The sequence below is a fragment of the Eschrichtius robustus genome, chromosome 2, assembly GCF_028021215.1.
Source record: "Eschrichtius robustus isolate mEscRob2 chromosome 2, mEscRob2.pri, whole genome shotgun sequence".
In the NCBI taxonomy this organism is placed as follows: Eukaryota; Metazoa; Chordata; class Mammalia; order Artiodactyla; family Eschrichtiidae; genus Eschrichtius; species Eschrichtius robustus.
This window is the reverse complement of record NC_090825.1, coordinates 113760176-113785930: the sequence shown is the minus strand read 5'-3', so window position 1 is coordinate 113785930 and position 25755 is coordinate 113760176. Positions and strand designations below refer to the sequence as shown.

General features: G+C 44.8%; 1 protein-coding gene across 4 annotated transcripts in view; it reads left to right on the top strand.

Annotated features, from left to right (window-relative positions):
* The window catches only part of TRPC7 (transient receptor potential cation channel subfamily C member 7), a 125625-nt gene that overhangs the window by 76768 nt on the left and 23102 nt on the right, over nucleotides 1-25755 (top strand). For all 4 annotated transcript variants that reach the window (XM_068534452.1, XM_068534465.1, XM_068534457.1 and 1 more), the window contains 2 exons: nucleotides 11164-11397; nucleotides 16656-16920. In XM_068534452.1, the coding sequence (XP_068390553.1) occupies nucleotides 11164-11397; nucleotides 16656-16920 (499 nt within the window). The remainder of the gene's footprint in view (nucleotides 1-11163; nucleotides 11398-16655; nucleotides 16921-25755) is intronic.

Below are 25755 nucleotides of genomic sequence, written 5' to 3'. Positions count from 1 at the left end.
TACCTTATCAGAGTAGCTGAGCAGGTAAGGGCAAGCTCTCTTACCTCCCTCCTTTGATAAGGTGAAATGTAAACAGAGACCTAAAGGAAAAGAGAAAGCAAGCTTTGCAGACATCTGGGTGAAATGCATTCCAGAAAGACAGATCAGTATGTGTTAAAGGCCTGCATTCAGGAGCAAGCTGGACAAGTTTGAGGAACAGCAAAGAAATTAGTGTGGCTGCAGCAGAATAAATAAGGGGGAGATGGCAGAGATGAGGTCACAGGATAGGCAGAGTCAATCATGCAAGGCATTGGAGGCCATGGTACAGAGTTTAGATTTTACTCTGAGTATGACTGGAAACAACTGGACGGTTCTGAGTGCAGAAGTGACATCCTACGACCTCATTTTCTAATGGATCACTGGCTGCTGTGTAGAGAACAGATGATTCTGGGGCAAGAGCAGAAGCAGGGAGACCAGTTAGGAGGCCACTGCAGTAATTCAGACAGGAAATAGCTGGTTTTGAGGAGGTAGTAGACGGTTATTATATTTTGGAGGTAAAATCAATAATATTTACTACTGGATTGCCTGTGGGGTGTGAAAGAAAGAGAGCAATCAAGGAAAATTCCAAGTTTTTTAGCTCAAGTAATGGTATAATAGAGAGTTCCTCTAAGGCAGGAAAGACCAGGGGAGGAGCAGTTTGGAGAGAGAGTATATATGGAAATCAAGAGTTCGGTTTGAGATTATCTATTAGATCTCCAAGTGGAAATGTCAAGTAGCAACTACAGATGCTGAAGGTCAGAGAGGCTGGGGCTGGAAACATAAATTTGGAAATGTCAGTCTACTTAAAGTAAATTATATGCAATACCTCAACTGTGAATGTGGACCTATGAACCGAGGACCAAGCCGTCGGGCACAGCAATATTTCAAGGATGGGAAAATGAGAAGTATCTTACCCAGCAAAGGAGACTGAGATAAGAGAGTGGTGTCCCAGAAGCCAACCAAAGTCACTGTGTCAAGACCCAGGCAGTGATCACTTATGTCGAGTGTTGCTGATAGATCAAGTAACATGCGGCCTGAGACTTGACCACTGACTTTGGATGCAAAGTTCCTGAGTAGCAAGAGGGGATGGGATCCAGCAGGCAAGCAGAGGACTTGCCCTTAGCAGGAGTGTGGACACTTCATCTACTCTAACAGGAGGAAGGTGGAGTTGAGGGCACAGAGCAGGTAGCTTGGTAAATGCAGTGCTGAGTACAACGTGCAAGTTTTCTGCTAGTGTTGTTTCTATTTTCTCAATTTTTTTCTCCATAAATATTCTGTAGTTATTAAGCATTGTATTATGTACCAGGCACTGTGCCAGATACTGGGGAAGCAGCTATAAAATAAGACTAATATTATCTTCTCTCTATTTTCTGGAGCTCTTTAATTATAAAATACTGCTAATAATAATAACAACTTTTAAGAGAAAGACATTGAGCACTGTGTTCACTGCGTTCTTTGGGCTGGCACACCCTAAGGTCCACAACCTGATATACTCTGCTCAGACATGGAGAGCCTCGAAATGGTATCAGGCCCTTACTGAAGGAGTCCTCATATGCTACTCCCGAGCACTGCCGGGAAGGCCTTGGAGCAGCCAGAAACACAACACACAGTTCTCTCCCCCCATGACTCATGAATGTAGTCCTTTAGACAGACTGGCTATACAAACCATGATTCCCTTGCCACCAGGAGCAGCCCTAGAGCTAAACAGGACTTTAGGACTCTAACAAGTTCAAACTGGTCCCCCAGTGATGGAGAGAGAGGTGGACCACTAAGAGATGAAGGGCCTTGACCAGGTGTCCTTGCTTCTGTCCTTCCCACCCTGTGCCTCAGTAGATGCTCAGCATAGGAGCTAGAGATCCATTTAAAATGTAATCAGGTTTTGTCACTCTTTGCCTCAAAACTCTTCAGTGGTATCACATTCTCCCTCAGCATGACAGACAATGTCACTATAAAGGCCAACAAAGCCCTCCACCTCTCTACCCCACCTCTATGCCCTCATCTCCCATCACCTCCCATCTCATTCACTCACTTTCAGCCCCACTGGCTTCCTTGCTTCAAACTGTTTCTGCCTCAGAAACTTAGCTTAGGCTGTCCCCTCTGCCTAAGAGTTCTTCCCACGGGCAGCACCATGGCTCACTCCCTCACTTGCTCAGGTCTATGTTCAAAAGTCTCCTTCCACCAACCACAAGCACTGAAATTGAAACTGTGATTTAAAATCTTCCAACAAACAAAAGTCCAGGACCAGATGGCTTCACAGGTGAATTCTATCAAACATTTAGAGACGAGCTAACAGCTATCCTTCTCAAACTCTTCCAAAATAGAGCAGAGGGAGGAACACTCCCAAACTCATTCTACAAGGCCACCATCACCCTGATACCAAAACCAGACAAAGATGTCACAAAGAAAGAAAACTACAGGCCAATATCACTGATGAACATAGATGCAAAAATCCTCAACAAAATACTAGCAAACAGAATCCAACAGCACATTAAAAGGATCACACACCACGATCAAGTGGGGTTTATCCCAGGAATGCAAGGATTCTTCAATATACACAAACCAATCAATGTGACACACCATACTAACAAATTGAAGGATAAAAACCATATGATCATCTCAGTAGATGCAGAAAAAGCTTTTGACAAAATTCAACACACATTTATGATAAAAACCCTTCAGAAAGTAGGCATAGACGGAACTTACCTCAACATAATAAAGGCCGTATATGACAAACCCACAGCAAACATCATTCTCAATGGTGAAAAACTGAAACCATTTCCACTAAGATCAGGAACAAGACAAGGTTGCCCACTCTCACCAGTATTATTCAACATAGTTCTGGAAGTTTTAGCCACAGCAACCACAGAAGTAAAAGAAGTAAAAGGAATCCAAATCGGAAAAGAAGTAAAACTGTCACTGTTTGCAGATGACATGATACTATACATAGAGAATCCTAAAGATGCTACCAGAAAACTACAGGAGCTAATAAATGAATTTGGTAAAGTAGCAGGATACAAAATTAATGCACAGAAATCTCTTGCATTCCTATACACTAATGACAATAAATCTGAAAGAGAAATTAAGGAAACACTCCCATTTACCACTGCAACAAAAAGAATAAAATACCTAGGAATAAACCTACTTAAGGAGACAAAAGACCTGTATGCAGAAAACTATAAGACACTGATGAAAGAAATTAAAGATGATACAAACAGATGGAGAGATATACCATGTTCTTGGATTGGAAGAATCAACATTGTGAAAATGACTCTACCACCCAAAGCAATCTACAGATTCAATGCAACCCCTATCAAACTACCAATAGCATTTTTCACAGATCTAGAACAAAAAATTTCACAATTTGTATGGAAACACGAAAGACCCCGAATAGGCAAAGCAATCTTGAGAAAGAAAAATGGAGCTGGAGGAATCAGGCTCCCTGACTTCAGACTATACTACAAAGCCGCAGTAATCAAGACAGTATGGTACTGGCACAAAAACAGAAATATAGATCAATGGAACAGGATAGAAAGTCCAGAAATAAAACCATGCACATATGGTCACCTTATTTCTGATAAAGGAGGCAAGAATATACAATGGAGAAAAGACAGCCTCTTCAATAAGTGGTGCTGGGAAAACTGGACAGCTACATGTAAAAGAATGAAATTAGAACACTCCCTAACACCATACACAAAAATAAACTCAAAATGGATTAAAGACCTAAATGTAAGGCCAGACACTATCAAACTCTTTGAGGAAAACATAGGCAGAACACTCTATGACATAAATCACAGCAAGATCCTTTTTGACCCACCTCCTAGAGAAATGGAAATAAAAACAAAAATAAACAAATGGGACCTAATGAAACTTAAAAGCTTTTGCACAGCAAAGGAAACCATAAACAAGATGAAAAGACAACCCTCAGAATGGGAGAAAATATTTGCAAATGAAGCAACTGACAAAGGATTAATTTCCAAATTCTACAAGCAGCTCATGCAGCTCAATATCAAAAAAACAAACAACCCAATCCAAAAATGGGCAGAAGACCTAAATAGACATTTCTCCAAAGAAGATACACAGATTGCCAACAAACACATAAAAGGATGCTCAACATCACTAATCATTAGGGAAATGCAAATCAAACCTACAATGAGGTATCACTTCATTGTCAGAATGGCCATCATCAAAAAATCTACAAACAATAAATGCTGGAGAGGGTGTGGAGAAAAGGGAACCCTCTTGCACTGTTGGTGGGAAAGTAAATTGATACAGCCACTATGGAGAAGAGTATGGAAGTTCCTTAAAAAACTAAAAATAGAACTACCATATGACCCAGCAATCCCACTACTGGGCATATACCCTGAGAAAACCATAATTCAAAAAGAGCATGTACCACAGGCTTCCCTGGTGGCACAGTGCTTAAGAATCCACCTGCCAATGCAGGGGACATGGGTTTGAGCCCTGGTCCAGGAAGATCCCACATGCCACGGAGCAACTAAGCCCATGCGCCACAACTACTGAGCCCACATGCCACAACTACTGAAGCCCGTGCACCTAGAGCCCGTGCTCCGCAACAAGAGAAGCCACCATAATGAGAAGCCCACGTACTGCAACGAAGAGAGGCCACCGTTCACCGCAACTAGAGAAAGCCCATGCACAGCAACGAAGACCCAACACAGCCAATAATAAATAAATTTTTTTTTTTTTAATTCAAAAAAAAGAGTCATGTACCACAATGTTCACTGCAGTACTATTTACAATAGCCAGGACATGCAAGCAACCTAAGTGTCCATCAACAGATGAATGGATAAAGAAGATGTGGCACAAATATACAATGGAATATTACTCAGCCATAAAAAGAAACAAAATTGAGTTATTTGTAGTGAGGTGGATGGACCTAGAGTCTGTCATACAGAATGAAGTAAGTCAGAAAGAGAAAAACAAATACCGTATGCTAACACATATATATGAAATCAAAAAAAAATTGGTTCTGAAGAACCTAGGGGCAGGACAGGAATAAAGATGCAGTCATAGAGAATGGACCTGAGGACACGGGGAGGGGGAAGGGTAAGCTGGGACGAAGTGAGAGAGTGGGATGGACATATATACACTACCAAATATAAAACAGATAGCTAGTGGGAAGTAGCCGCACAGCACAGGGAGATCAGCTCCGTGCTTTGTGACCACCTAGAGGGGTGGGATAGGGAGGGTGGGAGGGAGACACAAGAGGGAGTGGATATGGGGATATATGTATAGCTGATTCAGTTTGTTATAAAGCAGAAACTAACACACCATTGTAAAGCAATTATACTCCGATAAAGATGTTAAAAAAATAAGAAAATTTAAAAAATAAAGAAATAAATTTTAAAAATAAATAAATTTTAAAAAAGAAGAAACTGAGAATGAAAAAAAGAAAAAAGAAAAAAGTCTCTTTCTCAAAGTGAAGACTTTTTTAACCAACCTGTTTAAAATTGCAAGTTTGTCCACCCTCACTGCCCTCCTATTCTCCCTTCTCTTTTTCTTCCTAACAATTAACATCTCTGACAATAAATACTACACGCTTTCCTTTGTTTCCAGCCTGTCTCAATTAATATTAATATTTCTCTAATCATAGAAATTGTAGTTGGTTCTTTTCATCTTCTGTTAGATCTTGCTGCATGTAGGTATCTGGTTTTCCCAAGGCCCTCTCTCAATGGCCACATAGTGTGACAATACGCTATTACTTCCCCAAACCCCTACTGGATATGTAGGTTGTTCCTCTTCTGCTGTACAATTCTGTGGAAGGGTCAAACCCAATCAGAAATATATTCTTCCTGAACTCCATATGCTTTACTTGATTACTAGCAGAATTTTGAGAAACTTCTAGATTGTAAATGCAGGAGATTTAAAGCAGGGGCAAAGGAGGTGGAAGCCACAAGGAGCCTAAGACTACATGCAAAGGTAGAAGAAAAACCAGGACACAGTATCAAGGAAGCCAAGAGGCACTTCCCCAGCGGCACAGTGGTTAAGACTCCGTGCTCCCAATGCGGGGGGCCCGGGTTGGATCCCTGGTCAGGGAACTGGATCCCACATGCATGCCACAACTAAGAGTTCGTGTGTCACAACCAAGGAGCCAATGAGCCACAACTAAGGAGCCTGCCTGCCACAACTAAGGAGTACACGTGCCGCAACTAAGGAGCAGACGAGCCACAACAAAGACCTGGTGCAAACAAATAAATTTTTTTAAATTAATTAATTAATTAATTATTTAAAAACTTAAAAAAAAAAAAAAGTAAGCCAAGAGAAGAGCGTGACTGAGGAAGGAGGGGTGAATTTGCTAGCAGACGTGTGTGTTCTCTAGAGCTGTAAGACAACTTGCTTTGGGGAGGACCAAATGAACCAGAGATCACAGATCCTTCTGCCTGGTGAATCTCCAACATCAGTTCATACCACAGGAATATATCTTTCTCTCCTGTATCATGAGCAGCCACTCTGGGGTAGAGGAAAGAGCTTATAATACAGCTTGTGACTTGGAGAGTGTGTCTATACAGACGCTCACCAGAGGACTGGGACAACATCAGTGGTTCGCACAAAGCCATGGAGCTTGGAGGGCAGGAAGCCTCTTCACCACGCATGTCATTTCTCCATCTAGGAAGAGAATTATGTCATGAAGACCCTCTCAACCCAACTCTTACAGAGAACCTGGCAGTGTTTTCTTAAACAGATGCCCCAGTTGAAAGCTCAATTGATGGAGTGCGATGTAAATGCCTAGCACAGTAGGAAAATACACTTAGAGGGAGAGAAGGAAAGAGATTGGGACTGGTTATCAAGAAGCCCAGTCCTGACTGTGTCCCTTCTCCCTTGGTGGCTCTGCCTCTCTGAACTTCAGCTTTCACATGTGTAAAATGCGAGGATCAAGCTGCTCCCTCACGTCACCCACCAAGGATTACAAACTCTTTGAGGGCAGTGCTAAGTCTTAGCTCCAGAATCACACATCTAGGTTTGACCAAGAATAAAACTGCAAAATCAAATGGGCTGTGTTCCTCACCTAAATCATTCTTTTGATGGTTTCCTCATTTATCTAGGTAAGATTTCCAAGTAGACTACTCCAGCCAACCTGCCAAAATTTCTCTCAGCAAGTCAGACCACGTTGCTGCTCCACTTATCACCTTTAGGAGCTAACTAGCTTAGGGTGACATCCAGCCTCCTCCTCATGGCCTGAAGGAGGGCCTTTCAGGATCTACTGGGCCTTCACTAACCCTCCCTGCTGCCGACCTCCAGCCCCACCCACAACCCCCACCAACCCTAAGCCGTACTAAGCCTCTTGCAGTCCCCTAGAACAGCCTGTTCTCCCTCACATCCACAGCCGCTATCTGCAACACCTTTCAGCCCCTGCTCCTTCACCCAGCTAGCTCCTGGTTCCTCATGCCAGGTGTCACCTCCTTCATTCAGTCAACAGATATATGTTATGCCAGGCACTCTGCTGGGTCTCATGATTATAACACTGACTGCTCTTATCACTGTGTATCCACAAACAGTCCCCTGGACGTTTTTATTACAGCATCTGTCACCCTATAGCACTACTGTTTGTGGACACGTCTGTCTCCAGCACTAGACCGAGCTTGCTGGGGAAGGATAGCATCTTCTTGGTTGTGGTATCCCCCAGAATGGCGCCTGGCACCAAGTCAGAGCTCAACACTGTCCGTTAAGTGGTAAATGAGTTCCTGACCAGTGAGAGTAAGTCTGTGCCTAGTAGAGGGCATGGTGAGCGACAGCACGGTGGAAAGAAGGTCCTGAACCGCCTGTGTGACTTTGGATAATTTACTTGCCATCTTCATACACGAGTCTGTTCATCTGTAAAGTGGAGATAATTATAGTCGGTACCTATCAAGCTGTAAGGAAGCTTTAGTGTTGGAAAAGTGTTTAGCACAGGGCCTAGCACCTAGCAGGTACTCAACAATGGTTAGCTACTAAAAGTAGAGATAGGGATGAGCTTTCTTAGAAAATTTTTGCATCTATTAATAGCATCTCCTTGCCTGGAAAACAAATGAACCCTGAATGTGTGTGAGGCCCAGATTTGTTGCAAAGGACCTGCCACTGAGATGGTGTTTGGATGTTAGGGCCTGAGGATTGAGGGCTTCTAGGGATATTCTCCCACCTGTGAGTTAACAGAACACCTATATCCTGACCCAATGATCAGAAGTTGACCCAAAAGAACAGACAAGCCTCCCAAGATGTGGTTAGGGGGCGTTGGGACAGTGTAGAGAAGCCCTATGTAGAGGAAGGGGCTATGACCATTTAAGGAATGCACACAGTTAAGTCTCACAGGACTTTGAAGGGGGATCCCTTCTGAATTGCATCTGAGGCAGGGAGGGGGGTGAACCACCTTTTGAACTGTCAAGCCCCATCTCAGCAGCCTGCATGCCGTTACTTAGAACCTGCCTAAATAAAGCTACTCATTTCCCCCAAGGCTTCCCAGCATTTCCCAACCTATTCCTCTGCTAGCCATCCTCATTAATTACCAGTGCCCATGTTCTCTGCGCTCCAGGCATCCCTGAGTAAAGGGGAGTTTGCCTGAAGGAGGCTCCACTGCCCAACATCTTTACTCTCTAAGCCTCTGGGCTCCATATACTCATCTGATTGACATGCTAGAGGCAAAAGTGCAGGGGGCTCAGGTTGGATATAAAATGCTGAACTACCCTCAGCACCCTGGAAGCAGGGGACCTAATTTCACTCACTGAAGTACTTAATTTCACACATTTCTTTTTTAATTAAGCATTCCTGCTGCTCAAACCCTTGGGCCCATGCTACTTTTACTCATGGACTTGGAATAATTTAAATTAGTCTGGGTAAGTTAATATGTAAATCTAGGAAGACTGATGTGGGCATTGGACCATGGAGGAAGTGATTTGCAATGCCCAACGAGGAGCCTCTGTATTGGTCAGAAAAGTCAGTTTACTGTAAATAATTTGCATTTCAGATTCATAGAGCTTTTAGTGCTGGAAATTACCCCAAAACCTCAAGAAAATCAAGGGACTTATCCAAGGTCACATACCCAGTAAGAGTGACCAAGGTAGAACTGAACCCAGGGCTTCCTGAATTAAAATAATTGATAGCCTGTAATTCTCCTAGTGCTCAGCAAAAAGCAGTTCCACTAAGACATTAGGAATCTTAATTGGGGGGCAGGGGCATAGAGGAAAGCAACAAACATTTTTTCCAGCCTGTAATGGTTTTTCCAATAACATATTTTAAAAATCTATTTCAACAGGCACAGATGAAAGCACATTTCATTGTTAAGGCAATTTTACTTCACTGAATTACCACAAAAATTTTCAAAGTGTAAGCTTGGGAAGTGTGGCTTTGTTAAGGAAAAAAAGGGGGGAGCAAGGTGTGTGTGGTGGGAGGAGTCTTGTAAACAGACCTGCAATGTTTGGGGACACTTCCTGCTGTCCCCCTCCAATTTGATACAGACATGCAGATCTTAGAATCTGTTTCATCAAACGAAGCCACAACTTCTCTAAACAGCTGTGGAAGAGGCAGGAGGAACCCTGGAAGGCAGGCCATCGTGTCTGACGCACGGGAGCCAGGGGAGTGCCGAGGGGCTGGCAGTGTTAACCTTTAGGGGATATGTGGTCAATGAGCTGGAATTGTTTCACTAACCAATCCGTTAGTGATTCTTTTACCATATTAACCTTCTAAGTATGCAGGTGAAGTGTAGCACGGTGTAACACAGAATGGGCTAGTTCTGCATCAAATCTTTCCTACGTCTGAGTAGCTGTAAACTCTCTGATGTTAATTAGAAAACAGTCAAGAGTCTTTTTTCCTCATTATCTGCTTTCAACTCAATGCTATTTCCTGGAGAAGCAAAGAGCATAGTGGTCAAGAGCATGGGACTCTAGGGGTAAACCTTCTGGACTCAAATTTCAGATCTCCTGCCTCCTATCTGGGCACATTACAATTCACTATGTCTAAGGAAATATTAGCCGTAAAACTGGGATAATAAGAGAATGTACTTCATAGGGTTACTGCAAAGATTTGAGGGAGTTAATATGTACACATACATGTACATAATGTGTATATATTATAACAGATATAATATGTACACATAGTAGGTGCTCAAAATGTTACCAAATAATTTTTAATAATCTAAACTGATTTACTTTTAATAATCAGTGAAGATAAAGGTAGAGAATAGCAGTATTCAATAGAAATATAAGGCAAGCCACACCATAAGCCACATATTTAATTTAAAATTTTCTAATAGCTATATTATAAAAAGAGATGAAATTAGTAATAAGAGATTTTATTTAACTCAGTATATCTAAAATATCATTTTAGATTTTAAAATGTTGACACATTTTACATTTTTTGTAAAAAGTCTTTGAAATCTGGTGTGTATTCTACTTATACGGCATCCCTCAATTTAACTGGCCACATTTCAATTGCTCAGTATCCACATGTGACTAGTGGCCACGATATTGGATAGTACAGGTATATAAGGATACACACCCAGCTGTTAGTCTCAGCTACCTCAGGAGGCTGGTTTAGAGGTGGGATGGGGGAAGTAGCAACATCTCGTTGACTTCTACATCAACATGTAACAGTGAAGACGTATGTCTTTAAAATCCAGTAAGTTATAAAAGAGTAATGAAAAGAAAAACTAATCACCCAAAACTAATGTTCACTGAAACATTCGTAGAAATATAAAAGAAAGCATTCTAATCAGGGAGTTAGGAGAACTGGGTTCTAGGACGTATGTGGGACCTTCAGAAAACCCTTTCCCATTCCTGGACCTCAGTTTCGTTATACTTAGTTTAGAACTGGATGATTCCTTATAACCTCCCAGTTCTTAAAATATATAAATGTCAGCCATTACATTTCTCCTATATTGCCTCTAAGAATCTATCAGTGGATGAGAACTCTCTCCTCACACCTGGAGATGGTTTATCTGCAAGCAGAGAGACAGGTGGCACGAATTCTTGCCGTCTGTGGATTTCCTGACTATACATCTGCCTTTGAAGGCATGTTTTCGTTTGCTGCTTGCTCTCAACGTTCCCAGCTCCAAAGAACCTACATTTACATCCGTACCCTGGTTCCCTCCGTGCCCACTATGGTCACACACGCCCGGAAATGAAAAATGAGCCTGACCTTCTCACTCTCCCACAGGAATGATTTGGTCCGAATGCAAGGAAATCTGGGAGGAGGGGCCGCGGGAGTACGCGCTGCACCTCTGGAACCTGCTGGATTTCGGAATGCTGTCCATCTTCGTGGCCTCCTTCACCGCAAGATTCATGGCCTTCCTGAAGGCCAGCGAGGCCCAGGTGTACGTGGACCAGCATGTACAGGACGACACGCTGCACAACGTCTCACTCCCGCCAGAAGTGGCCTACTTCACTTACGGTGAGTCTGAGTCGGCGGGGTGTTAGGCTACGCCTTCCGCTCCGCGCGCTTCCGGGGCGTGGCCAGGGGCCGTGAGCGTGGCTTGTTCCGCAGCTGTGGTTTGTAACATGGGTGGGGCCAACTTTCGTCGTTTCTACTGTCAAAGCAGACACCGACCGCCCCGCCACCCTCCAAGAAAGTCCTAGTCCCTGCAATACAACCAGCTGAAAAGAACGTGTAATTAGTGACTACGAGAAATGAATCGTTTTGTGTTGGAAAGGATGGATTTGTTTTCTAAGGGTTCTTGGAGCGTTTCTCTGGAATCCTTTTATTTTTTTTTTCTTTTTTAAAGAAATCTCATTTCTGATGTGGATCCAGGAGCTTTTCCTTACATATTGGATCGCTGTATTTTCTGCAAAAATAAGTCTTGCTTTCTCAGTTCAAAAGTTATTTTCTCATGGCAAGATAGGTTCTTAGAAGATGCCTTAATTCTTTCAAACCACAAGGCCATACAGTGTGAGATGCTAGATTGAATTTTTAGTAATAAGAGTTAAAGCGTCCATTTATCAAGGACCCTCTAGGTGTCAGGAACTGTACAGACACTTTACACCATAAACTCCAATCATTGCAACAGCCCCACAGAAAGGATTTTGTTGTTGTTGTTGTTCCTATTTTATAGATGAAGAAACAGGTTTTCATGGCATGGCTTACAGTGTTCCCAGAAATACAGTACTGCCTCGGATAGCAAGGGATCCTGGTCCAACATGAAATGAAAACGATGCAGAATGGCATAGTGTTTATGTTCACAGGCTTTGGAGTTAGAGAGACCGGGATTCAAATCCTATTTCTGTAGCTTACTGTAAGGACTTGTTTACTTAATTTTTCTGACCCTCTATTTTCCCATATGTAAAACTGGGATAATACATGTCAGAAAGTTTGTTTCAAGGGTTAAATAAGGTAGTGCACATGAACAATTTTGCACTGTGTTCTGAAATATTAAGTGCTCACTAATAGTAACAAGTTATTATCACTACTACCTCTGGGGTCATTTTCTGGCTCAATCACTGTAGCTTCTGTACTAAAAGAAAGATGGGTGGGGAGAAGAAACAATAGATATTTGTTGTTACTGGTAAATTAGCTGGACATTTCACAGGCACTCACTAGTGGCAGGAAAGGTTTGAATGTCAAATGTCCCTGTTAGATGGAAGCCACGTGGTGTGTATGACCACAGAATCTTCATGATCAGGTACAGCAATGATCTCCAGAAGGCTGGTCACTTAACACAAAACTTGGGTTGCTGCCCATATTCAATGTAGATTGTGTCACGCAGATTATGTTACATGCTAATGTGGTAGGGAACCCCACACACACTAAGAAATGGAGAGTCTTGTAGTATTACAAATCATCCACTCTTCGTTTGTTGGTTTAGCAAATCCAGACATTTTAAAAGCATGGGTTTGCATAATTTCCCCTTCTATGCTGCTCAGGGTTCATTAAGGAAAGATGAGAGAATCTTGATACTGCATTGAATACTTTTCTTAGGGCTGTGATTCAAGCCACAGTATTGCTCACTTGTGACTTCTATTCCTTTTCTGGATTGTATTAAAGTCTCACCCACTAAAGTCTCACCCAACCCAAAGCTTTGCACTTCATTGCCCCTGCATTGTGGTCCACCCTGTACCCTTGAAATCTTTTGCATCTCAAAGTGTTGGCGTGTGCCCCAGTTATGGAGGCAGAGCGCCCTCTAGTGGTCAGCCAGGCAATGGTCCCTTCCAACCTCTACAGCATCAAGTGGGCGGGTGTTTTTCAGGTTACAATAGGGCAATTTTTCTCCTAGAAACAGCTCCAAGGGGAAGAAAATCCCTTTGTCTGAATCATCAAAGTGCTGTTTGCTTTTACACCCATCAAAATTCTTACAAGCCAGTCAAAGTAGAGTACTTTTCACTAAAAGTCCTGACCGGGTCACCAGGGTCTGACAACAGCTAAATCTATCTTAATAGATTATAGGCTTTTATTATTACGACTGAGGTTTAAGATGATAAATTATAGGGGAGAGAAAAAAAGGAATTCCTTTTGGCGTCTGTTTGAAGAATCTGAGTCCTATTTCATGTTATCCAAATGTGTTATTTATCCATGGAGGGCAACAGATATATTGGAAAAATACATTTGTTCCCCTTACTTGTCTTTCTGAGTTTTATGACCTTGATGAGAACATAAAGTCTATAACTTTATATATTTCCACATATAATTTAGAATGCACTACATGAAAGCCTGTGTCAAATGGAGGCCTGGCTTCCCTTACTAGAGATCTCTTACTGCTCTTTATGATTATAATTGTTTAACAGAGTCTAGCTTTGAAAATAAAGAACAAAATTCTTCTCTTCCATCTCCCTTGGGATGCCAAGAATTACTATGTAATATCCTCGCTATCTGCATTTACCTGGCTCTGAAAAGGACCCCATACCCCAAATCCAGTCTTTAGAATGGCAGTAATAATACCTCCTCTATAGGGCTGTTGTGAAAATTACAGCTAATATAAGTGTAAGGGCTAATTTAGGTTTCTCTATGTTTCTCAGTTTAAGTTGCACTTAGTGTTTCTCAACAGGGGCACAATTGACTTGTTCAGCAGGGCAGTCCTCATGGAACAGGTCTGTCTGGAGCATTGCAGGATATTAGCATCCCAGTAAGACTCCTACCCAGTCATTGTGACAACCACAGATGCCCCCCACACACTCTGCCCCAGGAGGAAGGTTCTACCCTCACTTGAAACTCACTGTATGTCTTGGCACATAGAAGGCAGCTTATTAAAGAAAGCTGCTGCTCCTTGCACCGTTAGAACTACAATAGAAACACTTCACAGGTTTGCTCTGCTGAAGGAATATACCCAGGGCAGCTCAGACCCTCACCAGTGACCACAAGCAGAATCTCCCCAGCACGAGACAGGTCCCAGGACTCTTGCCACCTGGAACAGGGATGTCATAGCAAACCTGGATGACTGGTCACCAGTTTTGGGGCCTTAGCTCAGTCAGGGAGCAACTCGCAGACACACACTGCCTGAGGAACAAAACCCAAGAGCATTTTCTCAGGCAAGAACCTTCAGATTCCTGGCCCCCGTGTGAGCTCATTTGTTCTGATCTATGGCTAAACTTGTGGTTAGGACTTCATTCAGCCATTTAACAAACATTTATCAGCACCTGCTGTGTGCCAGACCCTTGTCCCCAGGAACCCCTGAGTGGCCTGCAATTTGTTTTCCAGCTAAGCACTTTACATAAATGACTTCATTTCATCCTTACCACATTGATGATATTATCCCCAATTTGCAGATGGGGAAAATGAGGCTTAAAATTTTAATTGGACAGCCTCTTCAATAAGTGGTGCTGGGAAAACTGGACAGCTACATGTAAAAGAATGAAATTAGAACATTCTCTAACACCATATCAAAAATAAACTCAAAATGGATTAAAGACCAAAATGTAAGGCCAGACACTATAAAACTCTTAGAGGAAAACATAGGCAGAACACTCTTTGACATAAATTGCCGTAATCTTTTTTGATCCACCTCCTAGAGTAATGAAAATAAAAACAAAAATAAACAAATTGGACCTAATTAAACTTAAAACCTTCTGCACAGCAAAGGAAACCATCAACAAAACCAAAAGACAACCCTCAGAATGGGAGAAAATATTTGCAAATGATGCAACCAACAAGGGATTAATCTCCAAAATATATAATACTAACAGCTCATGCAGCTCAATATCAAAAAACAAACAACCCAATCAAAAAATGGGCAGAAGATCTAAATAGACAGTTCTCCAAAAAAGACACACAGATGGCCAAAAAGCACATGAAAAGATGCTCAACATCACTAATTATAAGAGGAATGCAAATCAAAACTACAGTGAGGTATCACCTCACACAGGTCAGGATAGCCATCATCAAAAAGTCTACAAATAATAAATGCTGGAGAGAGTATGGAAAAAGGGAACCCTCCTGCTGGTGGGAATGTAAACTGGTACAGCCACTATGGAGAACAGTAAGGAGTTTCCTTAAAAAACTTAAAATAGAACTACTATGTGATCCAGCAATCCCAATCCCAAATATATCCAGAGAAAACCATAACTTGAAACGATATATGCACCCAAATGTTCATTGCAGCACTATTTACAATAGCCAAGACATGGAAGCAACCTAAAAGTCCATCGACAGAGGAATGGATAAAGAAGTTGTGGTATATATATACAATGGAATATTACTCAGCAATAAAAAAGAATGAAATAATGCCATTTGCAGCAACATGGATGGACCTAGAGATTATCATACTAAGTGAAGTAAGTCAGACAGAGAAAGACAAATATCATATAACACTTATATGTGGAATCTAATTTTTAAAAAAGATACAAATGAACTTATGTACAAAACAGAAGCAGACTTATAGATATCAAAAACAACCTTATGGTTACCACCGGGGAAATGTGGAGGAGAGGGATAAATCAGGAGCTTGGGATGAACATACACATACTACTATTTATAAGATAGATGACTGACGGGGACCCACAGTATAGCACAGGGAACTCTACCCTGTGATAACCTATATGAGAAAAGAACCTAAAACAGAATGAATATCTGTATATGTATAACTACATGAATCACTTGGCTATATACCTGAAACTAACACAACATTGTAAATCAACTATACTCCAATAAAATTAAAATATTAAAATTTTTTTAAATGACAATAAAAGATTTTAAAAGCAAAAAAAAAAAAGTTAATTGACTTGCCGAGAGTCATATTTTACATACAGCCACTGCGTAGAAAGGCCACTTTCAATCTCAGGTCTGTCTGACTCTAAGTCTGTGCTCCTCCCCACCACCTCCTTGTGAATGGGACAGCCCCTGCTTGTGGAGCTCAAACACTGGGAAGGAAGATAGGATAGCAAGCAGCATGGTGAGTGCATGACAGGAGGGATACTGTGGGAGCAGAAAGGGGAAGAGGGAGGCTGCCCCAGCCTGTGGGGGGCACAGAAGGCTTCCTGAAAGAGATGACACCTGAGCAGAGTCTTGAAGGATGACTGGGATTGAAGTGAGGGGAGAGTGTTCCAGGCAGATGGGCCAGCATGTTCCAAGAGGGAGGGTGGCACCTTCGATGTATTCGGATTAGTTTAAAGACAAGGGCAGTAATGGCAAGTGATGAGGTTAGAGGTCTCTAAAGATGCCTAACTGGTTTCTCTTCCAGAGCAGATCCTGTTGCCCAGTGAGTAACCCAGACTGTTTTCTTTTAGCCAGGGACAAGTGGTGGCCTTCAGACCCTCAGATCATATCGGAAGGGCTGTATGCGATAGCTGTCGTGCTGAGTTTCTCTCGAATCGCGTACATCCTGCCGGCCAACGAGAGTTTTGGGCCCCTGCAGATCTCCCTGGGGAGAACTGTGAAAGATATCTTCAAGTTCATGGTCATTTTCATCATGGTATTTGTGGCCTTCATGATTGGGATGTTCAATCTGTACTCCTACTACCGAGGTGCAAAGTACAACCCAGCGTTCACAACGTGAGTACCCCTTTGCTCTCTCCTGAGGGGTTCTCCGGGCTTCCCAGGGATCCTTGGCAGCCTCTTGCAAGTGTCTCCTCACAGAGACTCAGGTTTCCTTGGCATTTCTAAAGCTTAAAGGCAACTTTATTCAAGGGTGGTTTCGAGTTCAGGTTCTGGAGTTGGAAAAGCAGAAGAGCTGGGTTTAATCCTCACTTTGCCACTTACATGCTGTGTGGCCATGAGCATGTTCCTTAACTTCTCTGAGTCTTAGTTTCCTCATCTTTAAAATGAGGCAACTAATAATACCCGCTTAATAGGGACAGTGTGAGGATTCAATGAGCTGATTTAGCTGCCACACAGTAAATTAAATAAATGGAAGGAATTATTACTATTATGATTGGCTTAGCCTATGTTACCTAGAAAACAAAGCCCTGGGCAGGTCTTGCATGCCAATATTTCACTGGAGAGAGGGAGTTGTAATCCAAATGAAATAAGATCAAAGGAAAAAAGAAAATGGCATGTGGGGGGAGGGAAAGCACATACAGGTTGCTGACCTGGCCACCGTCTACCAAGACATACAACTTGGTCATCACAGACTTCTACAGTGAGACATATAGTACTACATCTCAGAATAGCCCATCAGGATAGAATTAGATAATTTATCAGCCAGACCTTTTCCATCTGCTGTCTTTCATTAATCAAATTCGCTACACAGGACATTAGTGTACCTACACTTCTAGGTCCGCCTCCGGAGAAGCCATATCTGCACAGCATGGGAGGTAGGTCTGCCTGTGGGCACAGGTCAGCAGCTCTCCATGCCTGGCTGGGCAAACCAGTGCTGTGCATGGGCACCGAGCAAGTCCTGCAGCACCACGTGCCTCAGAAGCAGCAGGGAAGGCCTAGGTGAGGGAGGCAAGAGGCATGCGGTGTGACCGAGAGGCAAGGCGCTGTCAGGCCGACTGACTTGGGGGTCCAGAAGGAGCTGCTGCAGGCAGAGCAAGCAATGCCAAGGCCTCCCCCACGGGGTGGTGTCGGAGCTCACTGAGCCTATGTCCACAAAGACCCAGAGCTCCTCCCCTCTGGGGGATGCCAGGGGGTCTCCTGGAGGGCCATCAGTAGCGCTGAGCAGTGGTCTAGTAGAAGAATCTGGCAAATCTGAGTTTACACTGGCATAGGCATTTCGTAGCTAATGACCTTAAGTCAGGTCACTTGATTGATCTGAGCCTCACCAGGCAAGATGGAAATAAGACTTCCCACCCTTGCTCATAAATACCTTCACAAATAAACGAAGCGATTCTATAAAGAAGCGTTTCCAGTCTAGGTCCTGCCCCAGGCTCACCTGGTCCCAGAACTGCTCCCTGCCTTCATCAGGCTCCCGCCCAGAGTCTTGAGGGAAGGACAGTCAGATGTCCAGCCACAAGCATGGCAGCTGGAACCAACAGGGCTAAGCACTTGCGGACACTGGTCCCCAAGAACCCTTGAGCGGCCTGGAATTTATTTTCCAGCCAGTGACAGTGGCGGAGCCGCACCGTGCAGACTCCTTGAGCAGGTCCCACCTTGCAAGGGGCCTCCACTTGACCCTTCTTCCAGAGAAATCACCCTTCAAGGGACGGTCCATGACTCGAAGAACCCAGACCAAGTGCGATGGACCCTGCGCCCCTCAGCTCAGAACCGTGGACAGCACTGCCCCGCCCGAGGAGAATTGCCCAGAAGGGTGGGCCTCTGGTGCTGCTGAAGCACAAAAGCTGTTACTCTCGGAGGCAAAGAAGTAGTTTGTGTTCACAGAGAACAGGTGCCTGGCCCAGCGCTGAGAAATGCACCCGAGGGGTGCCTAGCTCTGTGTCTCGGCACACCACACACCCCCGGCTCAGGCAGACTAGGTTTCAGTCTGAGCTCTCCTCTTACTGGCTGTGTGACCTTGGGCAAGTGCTTAACGCCCCTGGGCATTCATGTCTCCAGCTCTGAAGTGAGAATACCAAGATGGCCAGCTTCACAGGATTGTTGTAAGGATCCAAAAAGAAGAAATCAGATTGAATATAGTGCTTGGCATATAATGAGCCTTCAATGAATAATAGTGATCATAATGGAAACGATGAGTAATAAGGAGGAGGGGGCAGGATGAGCTGTAAGAAAGGACACCTGGGGACCGACTGGCTCTATGGGAGCTTTCTGGACAGGGGCCTAGCCTACCAACTGTCCACCACATCAGGCCAAGTGCATTAGTGGATCAGTTTGACTACTTTATAGCACTCCAACACTCAGTGATTAACTGTTGAAGGAATGAAATAAGCTTGAATCACCCAAAAGCAAATTTGCTCTGGATCTGCTAGAGGCAAAGCTAACTGTACTCAGTGTGGGATGCATTGTTTATTGATGTCAAGTCAAGATGTCAGTCAATACACAGAGACTCTCACCCTCTGTGGTCAGGCCCTGATGTCCCTCCTGTGTTTCCAGTCTAGCACGATGTCTTGTACATAGCATTGCTCACTAAATGCTTCGTAAACAAGAATGAGGGAATCAACAGGAGAAAGGAAGCCAGATTCGAGGCAGTAGGATAAGCAGTTGACTGGGAATCTGACCATGAGGACCTCTGTCCCATTACTCCTGCCCTGGGTGTTCTGTGCAATCCCCCTTCGCTCCCCCTACAAGGAGGCTGTACTGTCAGCCCACAGTCCCTCCGAAAGTTGGTAGCACGACACATGAAAAATGATAAAGGGCATGACTTAAGAGCAGGGCTGTCCAGGCCACAGTTCTCAGCTGGACACAGCACAGCCAATCTATAAAGGGAGTCTCTGGGATCAGGAAAAGTCATGGGGAAAGGTAACAGCAAGAGGAAGGGCCAAAGCAATTGGCTTGTCCCATTGCTGGGAACTGAATGGAGCTTTCTAGACGTGAGAATCCCAACCAAAGAGGATTCAGGCTCTCCAGGATGGGCAAGGGAGAGAAAAAGGCGTGGCCGAAGCAAGCACAGTAAAGAAAGGACAGGATATTTATCGCCTTGGCAACTCCTAAAATGGGATGTGAAGCTGTGAATAGGATTTGATTGAACAGGAAAACAGTCAACAGAGCGGTGAAGTGGAGAGGAAAGAATGGATTTTTGTAAATGTCATCTCTTACCTTTTGACTGCTCTCTGGAGCCTATCGCCCCTCGCCCCCCCCCCCAGAGATCTTCTTTGATAAGCAAAAAGCCACATGAGGATAAAGGATTCTCGTGCTTCAGGGGGACTCAGAGCTATTCTGAGTGCCAGCAGCGCTGATGATAAAGTCCAATGACTCCCTTGGTGAATGCTTCATAACAGCCCACACCCAGGCCACCCTGCCCAGCTCAGGATCATCCCTTTGGCCCACCCCCAGGGCGCCCTCTGTCTGTGTGTGGAATTTATAGCTTTAGGGTAAGATGGTCTTCTCAACTGCTTCTATAGAGTCAGAAGACTCAACGCTACAGAAAGGAAATTTGGGCTGGAGCACACTGCGGGTACCCTTCCCCTATCTTTGCCCCCCTCAACCCCACCCCAGCCATGTTCAAGGACAGCTTGGGTCCCTAAGGGAGTCCACTTTGAAAGTCAGCTGTTAGGAACCAACAGACAGCTGTCTCACAGGAGCCCTGTTCACCTAGGGGTGTGGGCCCAGGCCAGCTCACAAAAGCCAGTCCCACCCGAATCCCCCTCAGTTATAGTCCTGTCCCAAATGGGAGGGGGAGAGACGTCCTGGGACAAAAGGAAAGAGAAGAAGAAGGTTTCTCCACCAGCAACAGACCCACAACCCTCAGCCAAGCCCTGCCCTAACCTCCAGGGTGTTCCAGTTCCAGAATCACTGTACCTCCCTCCCCACCCCCAAATTCCCATCCCGTCCACCTGGCACACCTCAGTGAGGGGAGGTAGAGGAAAACAGACAGATTGAACTAATTCTGCCCAGGGTATGAATAAACACACAGTATGATCAGTCTTCACTGAGACCAGTGTTTCTCAGACCACACCAGAATCATCCGGGGAGATGGCTAAACCTGAGTCTTCCCGGACCCCACCCCTTAGAGAGCCTGGTTACCGCCTTTCCAGGTAGGCCTAGAAGTCAGCACAAACAATCCACTGGGGGATTCTGATATAGGTGGTCTTGGGACCACACAGTGAGAAATGCTGATCTGATTCTACCTCATCATTACTCAGATGGGGAGATAGACCACGCTCAGCTCTGCGCACTGAAAAACAAAAAGAGCTTGTTAACCTAAGTGAGTCTGTTATTGATAGGATTTCAAGCTCAGTGCAGTCAGAATATGTAGCCAGATTCCAGCGGAGAGCATGGTCTGCAGTCAAATCCTAGGAGCAGTTAGGAGGCAACTTTCCAGCCTCCTCTCCCTTCAGAACCAAAGGTCTGGTTATGTTTCACAGCTGCTTCAGTGTCGGGGGCTGGCGTGAAGGGAGGAGCAGGAGAAGGGGCACGTGTGCGCACGGGTTATTGGGTGGTGAGCTGGGCCTGCCTGCGCATGGCAGACGGGCACCAGCTGGCAGCTCATTGTCTCTAAGTCACTTCTATTAGAAACTGCAAATGACCAGAGGTGAGGAGGAGAAGGTGTGCAGACCAGTTTTATGCTCCCAGAGTATAAAATCTAAGTGTCCTGAGACGGGCGTAAGGAAGTGGAGGTGAAATCGCCTGAAAATGCATTTTCTTTCAAAAAGTCTTAAAGTTCTCAATTCCAACTGTTAGAAATTTTGTTCTTATTGGGAACATACCTTTGATTTTTATCATGGAAGTCAGTAGACAAATAGGATTTGCTTTATGCAGTTTTGTTTTGCGGCCACCTTTGCCGGAATGCAAGTGTTCCATAGGCAAAGGCTTTCTGCTTAGAGATCATATGGAAACCTTGAGGTCCAGCACTCTAGTTTCAGTGTTGGAAAAACAGAGACAAAAATCCTTGGCTCACTAATGAAATACAGCTGGGTGAGATGTGTAGGAAAAGGGTGGCCTTCCCTATACTCGGACTGGTGACCATAACAGGACAGGTACACAAAGAAGAATGGGAGGGGCTGGGGGCAATGAGGGGACCCAGAGCAGGGAAGTGAAGGGCTCTCTAACATAACCCAGGATGGGCTCCTGGTCTTCTCTTTGGATGAACTTGGCCTCCCCCACTTAATTTTGACTGGAGATTAAATGTAGGCCCTGGGCTTCCCTGGTGGCTCAGTGGTTAAGAATCCGCCTGCCAATGCAGAGTACACGGGTTCAAGCCCTGGTCCGGAAAGATCCCACATACTGCGGAGCAACTAAGCCCGTGAGCCACAAATACTGAGCCCGCATGCTACAACTACTGAAGCCCGTGCACCTAGAGCCCGTGCTCCGCAACAAGAGAAGCCACCGCAATGAGAAGCCTGTGCACCGCAACGCTCATCACAACTAGAGAAAGCCGGCGTGCAGCAACGAAGACCCTACCCAGCCAAAAATAAATTCAAAAAAAAAAAAAAAAATGTAGGCCCTGACCCTCAAAAGATGATCCCAGCCAATCTTTTCTACAGGCTGCTGTGGAGTCAGCTTCATAGCATAGCCGGGTTGAGACATTGCTAATCAAAAAATACCTCTCTTAAGGTTATTCTGTTCCCCAGGAATCATTTTAATGGAAGGAACTTCAGCAGTGCTAGGCAAAATTAGAAGCTTCTATTTTCCATGACAGTCATGGGAAATTTCCATACCCTACGGAGAGACTCGTATGCACACCAGGGGCAGAAGGCACTGACTCAGCTCCACCCACCTCAGTGGGGCTGCAGGAAAGCCAGTTCCTCCTTCCAGTGAACCTGGAGATGGGCACTGGGGCTGAGGCAGAGGCTCCTTGAGACTCTGCCCACACATACACCACCCCAGGACCACCACACCACCCTGCTGTTGAACAACTCATGACAGACACATGATCTGCCCTCTCGTTTAATCCACACAACAACAGAATGACATAGATACTACTACCAAGAACCTGAAGCTCCATGAGATATTGGTCTTGCCCAAGACCACAGAGCCAAAAGAGGATTTGAACCCAGATCTGCATGGCTCCAAGCCCGTCCTCCACCTTTTTAACTGAAATTCCCCCACTCCCATACCAGGGCCTATGCTCTAAGGTAGAAGCTGAGTGCCTTTAAAAGTTGTGTCGGGCTTCCCTGGTGGCGCAGTGGTTGAGAATCTGCCTGCTAATGCAGGGGACACGGGTTCGAGCCCTGGTCTGGGAAGATCCCACATGCCGCGGAGCAACTAGGCCCGTGAGCCACAACTACTGAGCCTGCGCGTCTGGAGCCTGTGCTCCGCAACAAGAGAGGCCACGACAGTGAAAGGCCCGTGCACCGCGATGAAGAGTGGCCCCCACTTGCTGCAACTAGAGAAAGCCCTCACACAGAAACGAAGACCCAACACAGCCAAAAATAAATAAATACATGTCAATTCATTTAAAAAAAAAAAAAAAAGTTGGGTCACTTTCCTGTGACAGTAAATTCTAAAGAATAGCATGCTAAATTCAGATTTTGATTATCATTGAGAACCTGATGATTCTATATCTCAACTCTCAATAATCAGCCTGTGATTGTCCCCTGGGTAAAGCAGGTTTCTTTTCCAAAGTGTGCTCGTTCATTTGACAAACATTATGAAACAGCTACTCCATGCCAAGTTCTGTTTTGGCCCAGGGGTCATAGAGATTAATAAGACAATCTTCCCATCCCTGAGGAACGTGTAGACAAGTAGGGAATTCCAAAAAAAAAGGGGGGAGGGGGGTGCATCAGTTATTTTACACCATGTGATCATCATCAAAGGGTACTTGGGCGGCACGGTGAGGAGGAAGCACTGAACTCTGCCTGGCAGGGTCAGGGAAGGCTTCATGGAGGGGGTGACCCTAAACGGAGGGTCTTGGAGGAGGATGAGGAGGGCATTCCAGCCTGTTTAAGGTAAAGGAGCAGGGCATTTTTAAGTGAAGGAGAAAGCAGCTGCCTCATTGCCCAGATATGGATTTGTTCAGATGTTTCAATGCCTCATAATATGTGAAAATTTTCTTAACAACAACAAAAGCCACTTCCAGTGGCAGGGTCTGGGGAAGGGACAATAAACACCATGTCTGGCCACAATGGTGGCAGGAAGAAGCCCCTAAAGCAGCCCAAGAAACAGACCAAGAAGATGGATGAGATAAGGTATTCATGCAGAAACAGAAAGAGGAGCGGAAGAAACTCTAGGAGCTAAAAGCAAAGGCTGAGGGGAAAGCCCCATGGCCAAGGTGCAGGTAAGAAATCTGCCCAGAAGTCAGCTCTTCCTTGTGCCTGAGGCCATGGTGATCCTTATTCCTTTCCTGTTTAAACATCTGGATTGCCTGCCATAACATCTGTTGCCACCTGTAGCTGGAATGAAGTGTTGTCTTACAGCTTATGGTACGTTTAAGAATAAACTTTGGTAAAAAGAAGAAAAAAAGATAGGCAAGTAGGTGAGAGTTTAGGGAAATAGCAGAAAATTCAATCAGATAATCCAGCAGGAGCCAAATTGTGAAGGTCTTTTAAGTAAGTGCCAGTAGGGTGCTAGAGTCTCCGATGAGGCCTTTTTAAAAAGAGGAAGCATGGTCGGATCTGCCCTCAGCAAGAGCGCTGCGGCAATGGTGCGAAGGATGGGTTGGAAGGGATGGGAGAGGATGGGAGGGGATGCCCGAGCTTGGTGCTGGGGGTTTTATGATGCGTAGAAGCAGTCGGGATTCCTCCCCTCAAGGAACTTGCAGACTGGTTGGGAAGACAGATATTAATCAAACAGTCACAGGAATGAGGGCTCGCTTACAACTGAGCAAATGTTGTGAAGGAAATGCAGCTCCAAAGGGAGCTGATAGATCCATGAAGAGGCTGTGGACAGGGGATGGAGAAGGAGGCTGAGGCGGTTAGAGTGGATGAACCACGTTGACTGCCTGCACGTGGCGGGGGGGTGGGGAGTGGGGGAGAAGGAGGATGTTCTCCAAGTTTTGACATCGGTAAGGCCCTAAAAGGATGTGGGGAGGGAATCAAGGAGAGCATGATGGGGACGAGGGCAAGGTCCCAGTGATCCAGGAAAGATATAGGGGCTTTGACCTTCCCCAGGACCCATACCCAGCAGAGCTGAAGTCAAACACTCAGATCTACCTCCCAGGAGCATGGGTGAAGTGGTCCATATCCTAAAGGACTGCAGGAGCAGTGGGGCCTTAAAGAGGGCCCATCCTCAGCACCAAGGGACAAGCAGAGACTTGCTGAAGGGGTGAATGGGGCCCGTAAGCTAAAAATGCCATGTTGTGTTTTACAAACAGAAGAGCCTGAGACTTCCCTGGCCCAAGGAAGGGAGAAAAGGGAGATGGTCAGGTGAGCCATACAGGCCCAGAAACATCCAGAAGGGAGTGATGAGCCAGAGGGGCCTTCTGACAGCAAAGGGCCACAGCCCCAACAAGGATCCACCTGCAGAGGAGGCCCCACTAGGGCAGCCAAGGCTGGATTATACTGTCTGCCCTCATAAAACTCACTATAACCAATGGCCAGTTAAGAGAAATCAGCACAGCATCATGGGACCGTGGCTTCTGCTGTGTGCTTTGTGCTGAGCATGCTGAATGTGTTTGCAGGTGCGAATGTGGAATGGAGTCAGCCTCCTGGGCTTTAACGAGGAGAGATTTTCCCAGGATCCTGGGTCCGTGTTGAAATATGGGCATCCCTGATATAGAAGCATTATCATCATACTTTATCATATTTGAAAGTTATAATCTCACCTTTCATCTTATGAATTCAAGTTAGGCATAAGGGTTTGGGGGGAATGAGAGAACTCTTTATACCCATTTTCATGTGGAGAAACTAGCACAGAGAGGTCTAAGACTTGATGGAGGAGATGGCAGTGGTCAAT